An 18,391-nucleotide genomic window follows, 5' to 3' on the forward strand; every position below is an offset into this window, starting at 1 on the left:
AATTTTTTCATTGTGTTTTGAGAAGTAAAGAATAAGGATTCTAATGCAACTCAAATTTTGAAATTTGGTCCACCCTATCCCGAGATGATTGGCTTTGAATACTGAGTGCGATTTTTTGAAAATGTTCTAACTTAACCAAAAGTTTTAGGTGCAGAACTAAAACATTATTTCTGGGCAAAATACATCCCAAATAGCTATTGCTCATTATCTTTCAAATGAGATCAGAAGATATACAATATGTCCTAAGATGGCTGAGATATGAACGATCAAAATTTGCATGTTTTTTAGCGGGTGATCCCAAACTTTTGGCCAGCAGTGTATGACAAAGTTATCGGATCAAGACTTGCGGCATATGAGAAATTTTTTTCGGATTTAACATGAAGGATATCTCGGTACACTGTGTGATATTTAATTACCCCTTATTTAGAACGCTTGCTTCGTTGGAGCAACAATTCAAAATGAATTAAAACAATTTAACACGATTTATTCTTTCATGCACTAAATAATCACAATCACAAGTCAATGACTGTTAAAATTTCCTTCGTCCAAAATATCGCAACAAAGAGTCTTGGAGCATTCCTTGTTTGAGGTATCTAGGGCATATGATGAAAGCTGAAAAAAATAAACTTCTATTTAATTGGAATGATGTGAGAAAAAACTTACACGACAAGAAGCAACGAGAAACGCGTCATATTCGTGCCTTCTTTTGAAGTTATTGAACGATCTGTAGTAAGAATATTTGATATTTAATTCATATTTTTAATAAATATAATTGAAATGTAAAGTAAAATACTTACCACAATCTCTCTCATCATAACCATAATTTCTGAACAAATATCGCCTTGATTTTGATACCGTATGAAACTGACTTTTAAAGGGAAAGCTTTTCAAAATAAGGGGTAATATTGATCCGATAAAATTATCCTTTTTAACACATCGTTGAGATTTTCAATAACGGGTCAATTTTGCCTTTAGGGGGTAGCCAAAAGTTAGCGTGTGTTTTATATTTTTAGACGTTTCTGCTCAATTGATTTCTGTTTAACCTGTCTACACTGCATGATGGTGCAGAACGTCAACCTAGCTGTACGAAATTAATAGCGCCCAGGGATGAAGAGATACACATTTAATGTCTTCAGCAACATTGTTAAGTTTTACATGGAGCATAATCTAGTATCAAAATTTTTGTCGAGGGGTCAACCGATAGCGAGATAAAAATGCAAACTTTTTTGTTTTTCAAATAAGGGCTTTGATGTCTTCGACAAAGTTGTTTATCTGATCAAAATACATAAGTTTGTTGAACATGTTAAAAAGTCCTATCACATCACCCTCAGAAGTTATAGTCAAAGTAAAAAAAAACCTCTTGTAAAAACAGTTTTTTTTAAACCTGACACGTTGTAGATTGGGTAAAATGGTTCTCTGTCTTGGAAACAAAGTTGTAACAAGCAGTTTTCTTTTATGTATCGGTAGTGGATTTTGAATACGGCGAACGCGCCAAATGTAAACAAATGGAGTTATTAGCTGAGTGATAAAGTACGTTCGGAGATCTAGATTTTGAGTGTACAACGTTAACTGAAGGATATTTGGTTTTCGAGAAATAAAGAAAACAAAATAATATTTTTTCTGGGAGCTTATAGAGCTGTCAAACTTTGGACGCGTTTTTCTCGAACCAGTGATATTGGCGCATTCGCCGTATTCAAAATTCGATACCGATATCTTCTCTTCTCAGTTATCTTTTATATATTTTGTTTAACTAAAAGACATTTAAATTCGACTTTCGAAAATTGATACTAGAATAGGTTCCATGTAAAACTGAACAATGTTACTGAAGACATGAAATGTCTATCTCTTCATCCCTGGGCGCTTTTAATTTCATACAGCTAGGTTGATGTTTTGCTCCACTGTACACTGATAGAAAATCACAGTGTGTGATCGGTGCATTCAGAAAATTTGCATCACTGATCTAGACTTGCGGCAATTGAGAAGAACGCTCTTAGATTCAACATGACGGCAATCGATAAAAGGAGCGATTCGGGACATCTGGTCATGGTCATAGCCAATCCGGCTGCTTTCGAAACGAAATATGTGATAGATATCGTATCGAGACTTGCGGCATATATGATAAAAGCTTATGGCCCGAAGTTAAAGAAAATTCAGAAGCGATTTGGAGATAATGGGTCGTGGTTTGGGCCAATCTGTCCGGTTCCGGAACGAAATATGTCATAGTGATTGGATCTAGACTTACGGCATATTAATATAAAGTTCTTAGATTTCACATGAAGGAAACCAATAGGATAATCGATCCGGAAAATAAGGATTGTGGCCATGGCCAATCTGTCCGGCTCTGGAATGAAATAAGCCAATGGTTTCGTATCGTAGCTTGCGGCGGTTTGGAGGAAAGTCTGGTCTCCATATGAAGGTAAGTAGGGAGTGAGAAGTGAAAAATTAAAAGTGAGAAATCTTTTTAAATAGATAGTGAACATGTAGACGAATCCAAATTGGTATAATTTATTAAAATCGGTTCAGTAGGTTTGAAGGTACAGTAAATAGTAATCCGGGACTAAATGACCCCAACCGACTAATTGTCCATGATCGGATAACTTTGGCCTATTTCGTTATGGAACCGGCCAGATTACCCATGGCCACGATCCCGTGTCGAATTGCTTCTCCTATGAATTCCCTTCATGTTGAAACAGAGAACTTTCCTCTAATAAGTCGCTAGCCATGATCCGATGACTTTGACATATTTCGTTCCGGAACCGGTCAGATTGGTCAAGGCCACGATCAATTGTGTCCCGGAATCAATTCTAATATCGATTCCCTTCATGTTCAGGTCAAGATCTTCCTTCTAATTTCTCGCAAGTTACGATCCGATACCTATCAGTTGATATTTTCGAAATCCATCAGCAATGAAATTTATCTTTATCGTGACAAGCGTGCGATGTCACTAACGTTTGTTGAATAAAATTTAGAGAATGAATAAATGGTACGATGACTATCTTAGGTAAAGTTTGGCTACCGATTCTTAGTATCTAGACGTCAAAAGTTTCGCGTGACGTAAGACAAATAGTGTAGACAATCTAACGGTTTTCTCTGGCTTTGTTGCACTAGGCAACAGCTGACTGCAAGAAAAAAAAATCGCAACTCACAACTTGAATGGATCCACCAGTCACATTCACATCGCCCCACGCCAGCTTCCTATAGTTAGGTAGGTACGAACAGAAATCATCAGCGGCGCCTGCTTTGATTTGCCCGAGGCAAACGGAATGAAAACCAAACTGAATCAACATACGAGCACAACCGGCGCGGAAAGAAGAAGTGACAATTACCAAGGTCGGCGAATGATAATGCGATTTAATGATGATAGTTTTTGTACAACCGATGAGGATGGTTGATGTTATCGCGTTACTTTCAACGCGCTACGTATTGGACGGACTCTATCCGATTGTCAGCTGCATACAACCTTAGAGAAACAAGCACAGGGTAATCGATTATTGGAAGCAGAAAATCTATTGCGTGTTTGTTCTATTTCGAAACCTGTGGGTGTACCACGGTGCAACCGTGTTGGTATGAATCTGAGGAGCTTATCGAGGAATTATGACGACGGGTGTCGTCCGGTCACATGTACCCAGCCGGAAGGAAGCCAACAAAAAGATCTTTGGTTCGACGCGGCGACAACCACGAACCACGACAACGACGACGATGTCTCATGCAAAGAGAGCTTCGCGCGAGCGAAAAAAGGGGGAAGAGCTCCATGGAACGGCTGATTTTTCTGCCACTTTGTTTACATACGAACGTAAGCATCAACGGATGGTAGGAGGGCGAGTCGGTTGTAAACAGACGGTGGCGAGGGTTTATCAGTATTGATAATGGATTGGGCAGCAGGAGAAATCGCGAAACAGAGAGACTATCGTTGATAACACGTTTCGAAGGAGCTAAATATCTCGTTTCGGCTCCCAAACAACGTGTTCAGTTTCAAACGAAGGAGAAATGAAACGTGGGGAGAAATACCCGAGAGCATCATCGAATCAAGTCGCTCAGCAGGAGAGGCTTTTGTTGGGTTCGCGTATTTCATGAGAGCAATCTTCCACATGACCACGACACGACGACACGGCAGCAAGCAACAGCTGAATGGAATCCGGGCAAACGTCGTTCGACGGATGGATGGATGAGTGAGATTTCGATGGGTTCGCTTTGCCGAGCGTGGAGCGGTGTTCGATTCGCGTGTACAATTCAGTAGTATGCCCACATCCGGCTCGTAAGCAACTGCTTCGTGTTGTGGAATCCGTCGCATGGTTTCTAGTGACCGCCACGAGGTCGCGCCACATTTTGGGAAGAAAGTTTACATTCTGATTTCGGTTTATGTACAACTCGTGCTAACTTAAGAGAACCTGTTTCGAGTTCGTTTCTTATGCATTTTAATCCTTTTTCGGGTACCGTTCGAATAATCGAAAAACTCAAATGAACGCATGGTATCGGTCATTTAGCGTACGTTTCGGTAATGAGTTGGAATCTCCTTTCGCCGATGGTTGATTTTCGTGGGTGATTATTAAATGCTGAATACCAACTTGAAGGAAGCAAAATAAATCGACGTGGTATGATAGTACACATTCTCATCTAAATAAGAAAACATCCAATAAGGAAAAGAATCCGTGGCGAAAAATTGTACGATAGATTTCGTTTTTGGTGTGTTTGTTACTTGCCATACTAGTTTGTGTGCCTCACGTTCGAGGCATGTTACTTAAGCGTCGCGAGTGCAAAAATATTTAGTATTTGCTTAGAATTTAACAACTTCTACTAGTGATAATGTGGTTTATCTAATAATTGAAAAAATCAATTGGAATAAGAATCCGCTATCAAAAAACGGAAAACCATGACGTGATAACACACGTCGATAAGGTTGCTTCAGTTGTATGTGTTCTCCTGTGGAATTCAACTATCAGTATTCCAATCCAGATGCTGCAGTACAGAGTAGCCTTATCACAGCTACTTAACCTGGCTATACATGGACCGAAGAGAAACTCAATATGATACGCAATTTCTTTCGTCCAATATCAGTCACCGTCCCGCGATGACCTAGCGTATCTGAACACACTCATTCACGACATCCACAGTGCGGAGATAGTTTATCGTAACTAGCAGAGATAACGATTAAGGATGGACGATCTGCTGCCACCATTCATTAGCATTTGTGGCTCGATCGATGATTATTTCAGCAGCTTGGGTTCGCGGTCCGAAACCAAACCACTAAAAACCGGAGCTGTGTGCTCAGTAGGCGACGGCGAGATAACGCGCAATCATCTTCGTTATTTTCACCACTACATAAGCAAGTGAATTAATTTCAAAGTTTCCTCGATCACACGATCCACCACTACTCTTTGCTTGGTTAGTTAGTCGTCGCTAAGCGGCGCAAAAAAAAACTCTATCAACACATTCAAATTGCCGTGCTGCTGCTGCTTTATGAATCGGGTTAGAGCAAATCAACAATAACAACAAATATCACGTCTCATGAGGATCGGGACAATTCGAACATCCGAGAAATTTATTTGATATTATAATTCGAACCCCTGATATATGTAAATAATTTAAGCGATTGGATTGTTTTCCCGGAGCAAAAACATAAAAGCAAGATTTGGAAGTCGAACATATCAATGACATGTTCCCGTTGTAAGTTAAAGATAATGATTTGTTTTTGATTCTTGGAAAAAATCGCCAAAGAACTGTATCTTTATAGTTTGTTTTCCAAAATATTTCATCAAATGATTGATGTAGTTTTTCTTTGATGTTTTTATTTGGGGCTAAAAATGAGAACATTTTTCTCACATTTCAAACTAAGTAAGGAATTTGAACAAAATTCTCAGAGTAGAGCAAACTTGACACAGAATAAAATTCTCAAAAACACGTTTACTCAAGTTCAGGTATCAGGTTAGTCCAAAATAGAATTGTCGGCTCTAAAATAGTGAACGTCATTTAATTTCACTCTTTATCTCAAGGAAACCTGTCCAAAACTCTACCATTTGAGGTTTGATGATTGTTGATGTTTGTTTTATTCCTGGCAGGATTAAGTTGAGAATAATTGTCTTGAAAACAGTAATTTTTAATTCATTAATGCACTTTATACGGTATGTTTTTTTTTAAAGCAAACAACGAAGGGGATTTACGTTTCTCGGAAAGTTCAAAACAAAAACTACACAAGTAGTTCAACATCGGTTCACGCCTTGTTCAAAGATATGATTCTAAGGAACGGGTTTCGATCTGTAGACAGCTCTTTTGTGCTACAAAATAAAATCCCCATTTTAGGCGTTTCGTTAAGGATTGAAGTCTTAAGAACGCAATTTATAAAGCTTGTTTTTATGTTGAATTGATACAAGCACCTTTACACAAACGTGTTTTAGCCCGGAAAGATAAAATTTTTCTAATCGGGGAAATCAAACAAACACTTTTCTTCTAATTTGAAATGGACAACGTCTGCTGAATTTATTAACATACATCCATGGTTTTTTTAATCTTTTTTTTCTGAAGTAGGGGAGATGAGGGCATAATGAGCACCCGAGGCATAATGAGAACTACGCTTTTCTACGAAAGTGCGTATTTTCTTAAATAAATTTTCATGAAGATTTGTTTCGTACTTCCTATAGTATTAATTTTTCACAAAAAAGGAATCTCCTTATCATCTTTACAGAGATATTTAAAAAAAACTAGCTTGGTTCTCAAGTTACGAAAATATTATAATTTTTGAGCACCACGAAATAAGCTCTTATGATCTTAAAATAACCTTGATCTATAATGTACGCACTGCAACATGATGTACACATTGTTTCTCAATTTTTACCATCATAAAATATTTGATTTTTTACTTTTATCAATTTTAAAACACGTTTTTACTTAAATTTGTTGACTAGGGGCATATAGAGCACCATATTATCGAGGCATAATGAGCATTTTCTGCCGTAGAATCTAGCAGCGAATTAAAATTGATTTATAGCGCCACACCTTGACTAATTTTCATCCGACAATTTAGCCTATTGGTAAGGTGTCGGAGAGGTAATCAAAAGACTAGAGTTAGATTTCTGTTCGAGGTGATTTTTTTCCATTCACAATTCATGATCGATTTTTTTATTGTTACATTATACGGCTAGTAGCGTCATCCTCCGAACAAAGCACTTAATGTAAGAGCGTGCGTGAATTGTTTGTATTCTACAAACAGACCTAGATTATTTTGTTATTGCTTTGTTTGATGAATCTACGACTCACCTGACTTCATCGAATTGAATTCGCTGCTAGATTCCCCGGCAAAAACGCACATCTTACTCTGATTAATGGTGCCCATACTGCCTCAGGGGGGGTTCTCATTATGCCTCCACAGTGGCTGGTTTTCAGCTTTTGGCAAAATTTTTTAAAATGCATTTTTTAACGTTTTCATCTAGTTTTTCACGTTCCAGCCCGTTAGGGAATAGGCTTTTCAAGTGTCTGAACACGAAACAATAATGTAACCTCCATATTATAGCTATTTTCTGTGGTTAAATAACCGTTTTCCTTAAGGTGGCCATTATGCCCCCATCTCCCCTACGCGATGAATTTTCAAAAAATGATCACGTTAACGTTTGCATATTATAAGTGTTCCATTAAAAATCGTGTTTTGGGTGCTAAAGCTCATTTTTCAAACATGTTTCAATCCAGAATAGTTAGGCAACGACCTCAGTTCGGCGTCAGAATAATTAAAGGTCATGGATCTCAACTCTTTGAAAGTGTAATGTGTTCTGTGAATTTCGGCACACGAATTGGTTCTAATCCTAGCGTAGGGGAATAGTAAACAGAAACGGATTTTTTTTTCGAAGCGCTAGGTCACGTTTCCAAGCCACAACCGAACCCGGTGTGCCGTCGACGAAGAAATCTTTAGGCAGCCAGCGAGCAAACGAATCTTTCCGGCCGAGTCTTGTGATAGGGGATGCTGAGAGGTCGCGCGGTAAGTGGCAGCTCCTGCAATGACCGATCGGCGTAGACACACATTTACCGCCTACTTGATCCCGAGCCGCGTTTGAATCAATATAATTTAATGGTATTAGATGGCCACTTGGAAGACGACGCAGTAGGCCGATCACCGCTGTGGTGGTTTCAAGTTTTGCTGAGCCACTTCGAGGTAGCGAATGTAAATAAAAACAGTTTATTTTGATATACTCTCCGTTCGTGCAAAGTTGTCGTACTCACACAAGTCCGGTAGTGGTTGCTGCTGTCGCTAAAGGATTTGCGCTGCTTGCGTGGTGGTGATGGCAGCGCTGATAAAACTGTGGTGTTTGTGGTTGCCGTGCGCTCGCTCGTACATCATACTACTATGGTTTATTTACGAAAAATATATTTAGCTGTGGTACACTTTGTGTGATTCGCATCTCTTCCGATGATGATGGTTCAAAAACTGCCAATTCTCGGCAAGGGGCCAGGGGTTTCTCCGTCATCATAGTAAGCCACGGAGTAGTTTTTGGTTCGCACCGTGGATGGATCGTCTTAAAATGTTCTAACGTAGTTTTTGCCGACTGTGCGCCGCGTATCACTGATGGGGTGTTGACCAGTAGAGCAGGTTACTACGTTACACATTTACTAAGTGCGCAAGCAGTGATCAACGAGGAAAAATTGCGCAACGCAATTCGCGGGCTATGATCAATTGCACTTTTCGTTATTAACGTTACGTTACGAATTTCCATTCTTCCTGTTACTCTGTTTAGTTGGCTGTCGTACGGATTGAATGACTGATTGAGAAGAAGATTGATATGTGTGTCTAAATGCATTCCTGACGATAAAAGGTTAAAATAATATTCTAGAAGTTCATCGCAAGGAAGAAAAACTTATTTTGAAAGGAAAATACGAAGACTGTGCAGTGGAGTCAAAGTGAATTGGTCGTGTTATCAATCGAGAAATCAGTGAACGGTGAAAAGTAAACAACAAAGTCGAATGGTAAATAATCTCGACAACAAGTGTAATAATAAGAATAGTATCATTTATTTAAACAAACGTACTGTTGTTATGATCCCAAAAGTTGATTTTACTCAATCATGAGCTTGCAGTGAATTGGTGTTGGTTCGCAACGTCCTCAAAGTGAAAAGTCAATTTACAAAAATAATCTGAGGCAAGTGAAGAATACGAGGCAAGTAAAGAATACGAGGCAAGTGTATCACTTTTCTCACTGAAAAACACGGTTTCGCGAAGTGGATTCCGGTTGCTCGATCTTGGAGAGAGGATCGTGTCACGTGATGGACTCGTTTGGTTCGCCGTGGCCAGGTTCGCCTAGAGGCTCAGGCCTCGAGGGTCTCTCGAACGATGGCATCCCGATGGATGCGCTGGCCGAGTTGCAGGATGGGGCTTTCGAGCCACAAACACGTGCTCGTTCCAACACATGGCCACTTCCGCGGCCGGATAATTTCGTTGAACCAGATGCGGAATCAGAAAGCAATAAATGTAGCACCCAGCAGTTGGCAAGTGCAGGTAAACAACTGATGTCTCTTTGATAACCCTCATTGATAAGTCCAATATTATGTTGAAGAGGGCTTTTTCGTTTCTCTATTCGAAAGATGTTTTATTGTCCAAAGGTAGTTAGGATTTTGATTAGAGGGTCAGTTTAAATCAATTGAGGTCCTTGGAGCCAAAAAGGTATAAGTGCATAAAAGCTAATTTCGAAGAAAACGCTTTTCAATTGTTGTGTAAGCCATTTTCTTAAAATTTTTCGAATGTTTTTTTTTAATTTCAAACGCAAAAGTGTGTGAATAAAATTTTTAAAAATCTGGTATCGTGCATTCAACTACATATAAATATAGGACACTCAACTTTATCTTTAACTTTTCGCAATCTTACCCATCGCGGTAGCTTTCGCTATGATTTTTTTTTCGCTGTTGGAGATATTATACACTCTTGTTGAAGGATACCCGAATTTATGTAGAAATATACCTGATTGAGAAAAAATCAAGTCAGCTTCATTCTCCTTGGTGCAACCAATCATAAATGTTAAGTTGAATATATCATATTTATGATTGAATGTCTAAAATCAATCATACAATTGAAGTTGAATCTATCATAATTATAGTTGAACCAATTATACCATTCCAGTTGAATATATTATATTTGTAGTGAAATGTGAGAGGTCAACCAGGAATGTATAGTTAAATGCCTAATATCAATCATATAATTCTAGTTCAAGCTATCATATTAACAGTTGAGTATATTATTCCATAACTGTTGAATCTATCATATCTATAGTAAAATGTGAGAGGTCAACCAGGAATGTATAGTTGAATGTCTAAAATCAATCATACAATTGTAGTTAAATTTACCATATTTACCATATGAGGTATTGGCCCGCTGCAAGCTTTGTATGAAAATTTCAAATTCTTAAATTTTTACACCTCCCATAACTTTTTTTGGTTGTTTTGCTGTCAGAAACCTACTGAAAGTTTAAAAAAATATATCTTCGAATAAAAAATATTCCTCGATTCTTGCAGTACAATTCATGTGAACAAACCACGAACCTAACTTATACCCCAAGAAAGATATTCGATGTTATAAAAAAATTTTTGTTTTCAAAATTATTATTTTAAATTTTAACGTCTTTGACTTCTTATTTGAAAGCTGTGATAAGAATAGAGAATCTCAAAAAACTGCTTTGCATAGCTAAGAAATTTATTGATTTGAATAACATTTGCAAAAGCATTTCATGATATTATTAAAAGCTGTAGCAAGCAAAGTCTGCTATTTTTAAATACTTTTCAACGGATTCAGATTTTTATTTTGAAATAGTTATAACTTTTTTCATGGAATTCTTAGCTACTTGTCATGTTAGCAAAAAAAAGAAGCTTAAGAATAGTCAAAACCAAAAATGAAAGAACGATTTAATTTCAAGCTTATTTGAATTTTCTGGATGATTTAATGTGCAAAAATTTCTTCTTCCATACAAATTTCCATACAAAATTGGAACGCGTTGCGCTAACTCAGGAATCAACCAAATCATCTCAAATTTTACACTGATGCTTGGTGACCCAAAAGGCATCGAAAAAACATATGGGAGCAAAAGTCATTTTTTGCAGCGGTCTAATGAGGTATCAAAGAACGAAAGAACATAAGCGGTAAATATCATAAATTTTTTGAAAAAGATACAACGGTTCACCGGCAGAACTTGAACCGGCAATCTCCGCTTAAGTACATCGGCACGTTAGCCAATTTCACCACGGTGAACATGATGAAATCGGCGAACACGAGCAATCGAGCTCTGCCGACCAAATGCTGAACCTTCTATCAAAACACCATGTATATCCCGCATGCATAGATGCCACACCTACCGATTTTTCTGTATTCATACCGATTTTGGGCAAATTTTTATCCAAGTATCGATATATACCAAATACCGATTTTTGGCAAAACTTACCGATTTCATACCGATTTTTGAAAATTTCGTTCTGAAAGATTTTTTTTCGTTTTTTTTTAAATTTTGAACCAATATAATTTCAGTGCCTATTTAGCTAGCAAGTCTCAGAGTGTTCGAAAGCATCTTTGTCTTCTATGCCAACTCTCTTGAGATCGAATTTTTATTATCAAATAACATGGTAGATAAGGAAGTATAGCAATTTAAGACATAAATTGATCATGTCTTGAAGTTGTATGTTAAAAATTAAGGAATTTAAGATAAGTGAGATAGAGGATAAGAGTGTACGTTCTTGATAAATAGCCAAAGTCCACAAAATTAAAAAAAAAACTCCGATGTTTTTAGATAACTTTTGAAAACTGATAACAATTCTTTTAAAATTTGTGCGCTGTTTTGTAAAGCTCTAAAACATTACAAATATTTTAAATATAAAGAATTTCACAAAACAATCAACATTCCCGAAGGCCACGAGTAATTTTGATTTCAAAGAAAAAAGTTATGGAAGTTTTGCTTTCGTTATTTCTTTTTCTACACCGCAAAAAACGGGAATATTGACGAAACTCCAGAGAAATTTTAATCAGAATTGAATTTTGGATATTTAAAAAAAAAAGAAAACTTTTGAGTACGAATCCCATACGTGGCCGACAAGTAAGATGTATTTCCTCATATAACTGACTATATAATAAGAATGTTCAATCAGTTGCCAGCTGGTCAGGTATGTACACGGATGCAACCTGACATACATATGTGGATCATACCGGTCGAGATCCAAAGATCATCATATCATCAATCGAAGTATCTAAGATCATCATCACATCATGACTCTCCATAGAGCCATATTGAAGATTTCTTTTATGTGATCTCTTGTGACATAACGATGAAACATTCAAAAAGAGGTGGTCTGCCCCGAAATACTCCTGCTCATTTTTGGCATCGGTTCTTTCCGGAAATCTGCTACTCTTAACGACTTCAAAGTGCTAACCACACCAATTACACGCAAACACCTGACCAAGCCAACAGCGCTCTCGGTGTAGTTGTGAATGGAACTACCTCCCGAAAAAAAAGAATGTTTCGCAGGATTTATTCTTGGACAAGATCGGGAAAGGCAAGGGGAGGGTTAGTGCCGCCGTCAGTTTAGTGGCAGACAGCATAGAAGAATTCAATCGTGAAGGTCGAATCTAAAACTGGTGGGACCGGTATTTTACTCACTTTGGCGCGCGGTTATTCTCGAGCGTGTAGAGTAGAGTAGCGCCAATCGCAGCAGGCGTTTGATTTGATCCACTCACCCCAAGACGGACGATGTCGTGAGTAAGTAGGTAGGCAGGTATCTCAGGGCATATCTGCGAAGGGGTCTTCTTGTTCGTTTCTGGGTTGGTAAGAATGAAGTGTTAGCTGGATCAGGAATGAGGAAGTGATGTTTCTTCAGCTGTTCTAGCGTGAAAATTTAGTTAGGCCTGATAGAGTGTGCTTGGCTTGGCTTGGTTTCGGCAAACGCGAAGCAATGTGGTCAATTAAATTTATCAATTTGGCTCGAAATTATGTCACGAATTGTAATGACCAGTACCTAGGTTACTTCATGAAGTGTCACTCTTTGGCAGAGAATATTTTTTCCAACATTCCAATATATGAATAGCGCCCAAGTTCATAATGAGGGGTTTTTATTTTGGACTTTAACCTAGGCTCGCCAGATACTTTCAGAAAAAAGCGGGACATTTTGTAATATAAGGCAATTTAATTAAGATTCCGGCGTAAATATAAAGTTCTACGATCATTTGGAAGCAACACAAACAGCATTTTCTTCAAACAAAGTTATTTTCATTGCATTGGTTGAACGTGCTCCTTCTTCATCTTCTTCTTCTACTTGAACTGCTTCACGGGCAGCTCGGGTTAATGGCCATGTGTCTTTGATTATATGGCCTACAACGGGCTCCAAGAATGCTTAACTGTACTTTTAAGTTAAACTGTATTGTCTTATACAAACCTGCAGGAGGAAGACTGAATAAAAAAAGGAAAAGGAAAACATCTTTCAAACGTAAAATTTCTCTCATCAATCTACCGACCAGAGCGGAGGTTCAAAATTTTACTTTCTTATTTAGTGATTTTTAATAGAACTTGTGTGATGCTGAAAAGCACTTGTTTTGCATAAAATAATGATTTAATTAGGTTTTGTTTTGCTCTGGAAAATTCTTGTATGATATGGCGTATTAAATCACTCAAATTTCGACAAAGTATTGAAGCTGCTAAATAAAAATGGTTTGATTAATTGTTGTTCTAAAAATTTAGCTATATCTAAATTTAGCACCCAAACAACTGAGTTACATGACTCGCAACACGAAACTGATCATCTAATGTTAAAATTTGATTTGTTAAGATTTGTAATCATCTTTTTAACAATTGCTGGCTTTTTGCCGAACAGTAAAAAAAACGATGCAGAAAACGATGCAGAAAATTTCAGTCTTCCTCCCCCAGATACAAACTATGAAAAATACTGCTTATTTTGAGTAAAAAGACGCATTTGAAAGATTTTCTGTGTTGAACCAATGAATTAAAATTGAGGCTAAAGTTGGATTTTCCCAGTGTAAGCCAGTGAACATTATGAAAGTTTTCCAAGAAAAAAACGGGACATTTTGGCGGGAGGCAACCCTACTTTAACACATGCATTGTGCGACGGGTGAGCGAAAACAGAAAAAACACAAGCGTCCGCGTAAATTTTCTAGATTTACTCTTAGTTTTATATTTATCATATTTTTGTTAATTATCGCAGCGCTTATGTAATAACTCCACTAGAATCGGTTTGAAATTGGCTTTCTGGTGAATATAAATTGCGGTAATCTTGCGTTAATACAGTGAATCACCGATTTTGTCACCAATATGATGCATTTTAGGGTGACAAATTGTCAGTGTCAAAATCGGATAATTTTTGAAAAATATTTTGTTTAAATCTGGATTAATCGGAAAACATGATAACTGTGTCAAATAAAACTTTCATGCCGTGTAGTAATGTAACAGGAAACACGACATATTTCTCCTCTTGAAACGCCTGGATTAACCAAGTTATTTTCCAATGATGGTTGCATCAGAACTTAGTACCAGCAGTACGCAGATGAAAGGTGTTTTCCTCCCAAAGCTATAATATAACTTGATCTCTGTTTTATTCATGCCTCCAAAAGTGACAGATATGATGATTCTATCGATGAATCAGGCTTGTGAAAACGATATAACAGGTTGCCAGATTTTTTTCAGCACGCAACCGGACCGGACAAATTTGGGCAATTTTATATAAAAACCTGGCAAAATTTGGGCATTTGATTTCGAAATTGTCGACCAAAATTCCGGGCAAAATCCAGGCAAATTTTTTTCAAAACCCAGAAATTACTCAACATAAATCAAGAAAAAAAACTTTGTTTCATCAAAACTCATCGAAACCTTTTTAATTGAATTTTAGGCTTCCGAAAAACCTTTCATGATTGTTTTTATAATACATGATCAAAAAATCGTTTTGGAGACATAAACAAAAAATTGTTACAACCCAATCTGTTTTTTTTTGTTTGATTTGCCAAATACAGTGAATAAATCCGGGCGAAAGTTGGGTTTTTTTTCCAATGAAATCCGGGCCTGACTGTTCCAAAACTTTGTATTAAATATCCGGGCCCAGATAAAACCGGGCAATCTAGCAACCATACGATATAGATTATAGCTTGAAAAACATTTAGTTGAAGAACACATGTTTTTGGATGCACGATGTTTGAAATGGAGTACAACGTACAGCAATTCAAAGATCGTGGAAAAAAATGGAGTTATTTATATAAACTTGTTCACGAAGACGAAGTTCCCTTGACATATTTGTTTATGAAAAAAGAAGCGATGATACAATTTAGCCACATGACATGGATGAGAGATATGCTAGAGAGTGCTGATCAGTCAGAAATAGACGAGGAGCTCGAAGCATTGGAGCCATTTAACTTTCCGGAAGTAACATTAGACGCAGAATCAGTTTAATCGATCCCAAATGCTTCGTGAGTTTCTCCATGAACTAAAAATGATATGGAAGGTGTACGGATGTTGGACAAAAAAGTTCAGATCCCTCGATAAATGGTGTCAACCTCTTGCGGCGTATTGTGGAAACTGCTTTGAAGAAAGTTCAATTGATATACAAAACATATTAGAAACAAGCTTGTTGATCATATCAATGTTTTAATGTATAGTCGATTTATTATTTTTTTTGTATGGACCAAATATATTCTTGTTCAAATGTTAATAAAAACACTTGTCAAAATCGGACATATTTTCTTTGTGTCATTCATAAGTCATCTTCACAAACACTATCGATTTCATCATACAAAGCAAAGCTCCTTAAGAATAGTGTCAATTAACTCGATATCGATTATTAATCATCCCTAATGATTATGGTTTAAATCTGAGAATTTTCACATTGGATTAAATGTGATGATAAAAAAGTGACAAAATCGGGGGTAGATAAAATCAGGGGCAGACGTAATCGGTGCGTGAAAAAAAACGGGGATTCACTGTATACCGTAAAACGGGGTAACTTTGATCACCGGGGTAATTTTGACCATCAATAAATGTTTCCACATTATCATCAATAACTTTGTCTATAGTTTGAAACTGTTTTCTACGTTTGAAAGCCTATTAGTTGAGTATCCAATAGACAAAATTTGGATTGTATTTGAAATTGTTTTCTGTTGGTAAAAATGTAATTTCAAAATCTTTAAATATCTACTTTTTCCAAGGCTCACTAACAAAGAGCTCTCCTGATGATGACAAAAAGTATTTAGAAGCAAAAAGATGGTTGAATGTGAAAAAAAACAACTTTGATTCTTTGTATATGAAAAGTTAAAGTGCTATTTTTAAAGTTACTTAATGATAAATTTTTGATATTTAAAAAGTAAGTACATTTTCCAAGAGTAAGCCCTTATGGGATAAATGGATAAGAATCCTATCTAATGATTAACTTTGAGGAAAAAAATGAAAATGGAAATAGTGGGAAGGCCTAGGGGAATGTGTGAAGGCAAAATTTCATTTGTATTTTGAAGCTTAAACTATTAAGCAATTATTATTATTTTTGCCCCTAAATGTATGCAGCATCATTGTTTTTTTCGATTATAAATGTTTTTAGAAGGAAACGTTAAAACGCAAGGTAAAATTGATAAATTAGACTTTGTAAACAATTATGAAGGTGTTTTGTATCCTTTATGATCAAGAAAACTCGTTAAAACTCGTCAAATTGGAGACTGATCAATGTAACCCCAATGCATCAATTCCTGAACAGCGACGAAATCGATTTTTAAAACAAATTTAAAGTAGTACGATAAATTTCTGCAACCTTGTTTCACGTTCATAGAAGTCCAGTACTGGTTTTAAAGATAAGAAACATGCCACATTCCCCTTAACGGGAAAAATAATCGAAAAATATTGAAAAAAGTGATCAATATTACCCCGGATTACGGTACTTAAAATCCAGAGCAATGTTGAATTTTAGTGCAAATAATCTAGAACAAAAAGAAAATTGACAAACAGTTAGAAAAACAGCTACCTTTGAAAAATCGCCAAAAACTCTGTGTTCGTATTTTGACATTCTAAAAATGTAAAAATGTGCCAAAATACGTCAACTTTTCAATACTAAAGCTTAGTTCTTTTAGAAATGGGACAGTTACGAATGCCTGTATCTCAAAAACCATTCGTTGGAACCAAATACTTTCTATGAAGAAAAAGAAGGTAATGTTATGATCTTTCATGAAAAAATTTGAAAAAAAAATATTTACCGTTTTTTGTTAAAGAAATTTCTACTTTATTCTTGGTATCTCCCATTGGCCGACGCACACTTTTTTCAGTCGTGGTATTGATCAGTTTCTCCAACTTATACTTCGTAAAATCTATATTTAAGGTGGCTTCACCCTCCTTCTTCAATTTCTGATACTTTTTGGTCCAATACTTCTCTGGAAACTGGAAACTGGAAGCATTTTAGTGGATTCAGTTGTTTCGAAATGAACAAATTTGATTATTTTTTACCACATTTTTGAACGTTATTTTTTCGGTATCGGTTTTACAGCTTAAGAGCTTTGGAACTATCAAAAAATGGTTGTTTGAGGTTGGATTTCAATGAGTCATTACTACGCAACACTTTCAGTTTATCGGAGAAAATTGTTTTGGACATTTCAGCGATCTACCCTTAGTTTTTCGTTTATTGAAAATTAAAAATGCTGGTATGAGACTTGACTTCCTTGATGATCCTTAACCGTTGTTGCCGATCATGTGCTTCACTTCAATGCTTGATTTGAACTTTGTGGACATTATTGACAGTGTTTGCATACTTATCCACCACAAAAACTCAGTAATTCTTTGAATAATCAACGGTTTTGTCAGCTATCAATTTGATGATGACGTATTTTCAAGGAAACTGTGCAAAATTATTTTTTTCTTTTTCTCTTGCATCGTACATATCTCAAAAACGCGTAAATTTTAAATTTTGAAAAAAATAGGTCGAATAGTACTTTTTACAGGCAACAAAATGCTGTCAAAATTTTTAATATCCAATAACTAGTTAACGAGCTATTAGCAAATGAAAGTGTCCCATTTCTAAAAGAACTAAGCTTTATTTGTCGGATTCGCCGGAACCTTCCGGAGCACTTCAGTTTGTTTCGAAAACTCGTGTCTGATTCCGCCGAAATTCACAAATAGACTGACTTTTGAGTTTTGACCGTTTTTTGGTCTCCCTCTCTTGTTTTTTGTTGGTCAACTCTAAAAAGGCATTTTTTACACGCTCAGTTAATAGGAAGCATATTTCACTCAAACTATTTTATACCATATTTTATTCTGCTCTTTTCTGTTATTCATCTTGATCCTACAATCTCTTTCACCCCTACTCTCAACAGTAAGGATACTGAAATTCATACAGGTCCTAGCGAAAATTTGATAAAATCGAGAAACGAATAGTTTCATGTTAAAAAATCATTATCTTTCTCGAGTTAT

General features: G+C 36.6%; 1 protein-coding gene across 7 annotated transcripts in view; it reads left to right on the top strand.

The window, feature by feature from the left end:
- Positions 1–4,230: 4,230 nt before the first annotated feature.
- The window catches only part of LOC129739373 (forkhead box protein O), a 278,812-nt gene continuing 264,651 nt past the window's right edge, over positions 4,231–18,391 (top strand). The window contains exons 1-2 of one of the 7 annotated variants that reach the window (XM_055730788.1): positions 4,231–4,592; positions 8,718–9,474. In XM_055730788.1, the coding sequence (XP_055586763.1) occupies positions 9,243–9,474 (232 nt within the window). In that variant the 5' untranslated portion in view covers positions 4,231–4,592; positions 8,718–9,242. Of the gene's footprint in view, positions 4,593–4,756; positions 4,909–8,307; positions 9,475–18,391 lie in introns of those variants that run through there. The other 6 variants (XM_055730781.1, XM_055730784.1, XM_055730782.1 and 3 more) reach the window with 6 other exon arrangements.

Source organism: Uranotaenia lowii, chromosome 1 (assembly GCF_029784155.1).
Source record: "Uranotaenia lowii strain MFRU-FL chromosome 1, ASM2978415v1, whole genome shotgun sequence".
NCBI lineage: Eukaryota > Metazoa > Arthropoda > Insecta > Diptera > Culicidae > Uranotaenia > Uranotaenia lowii.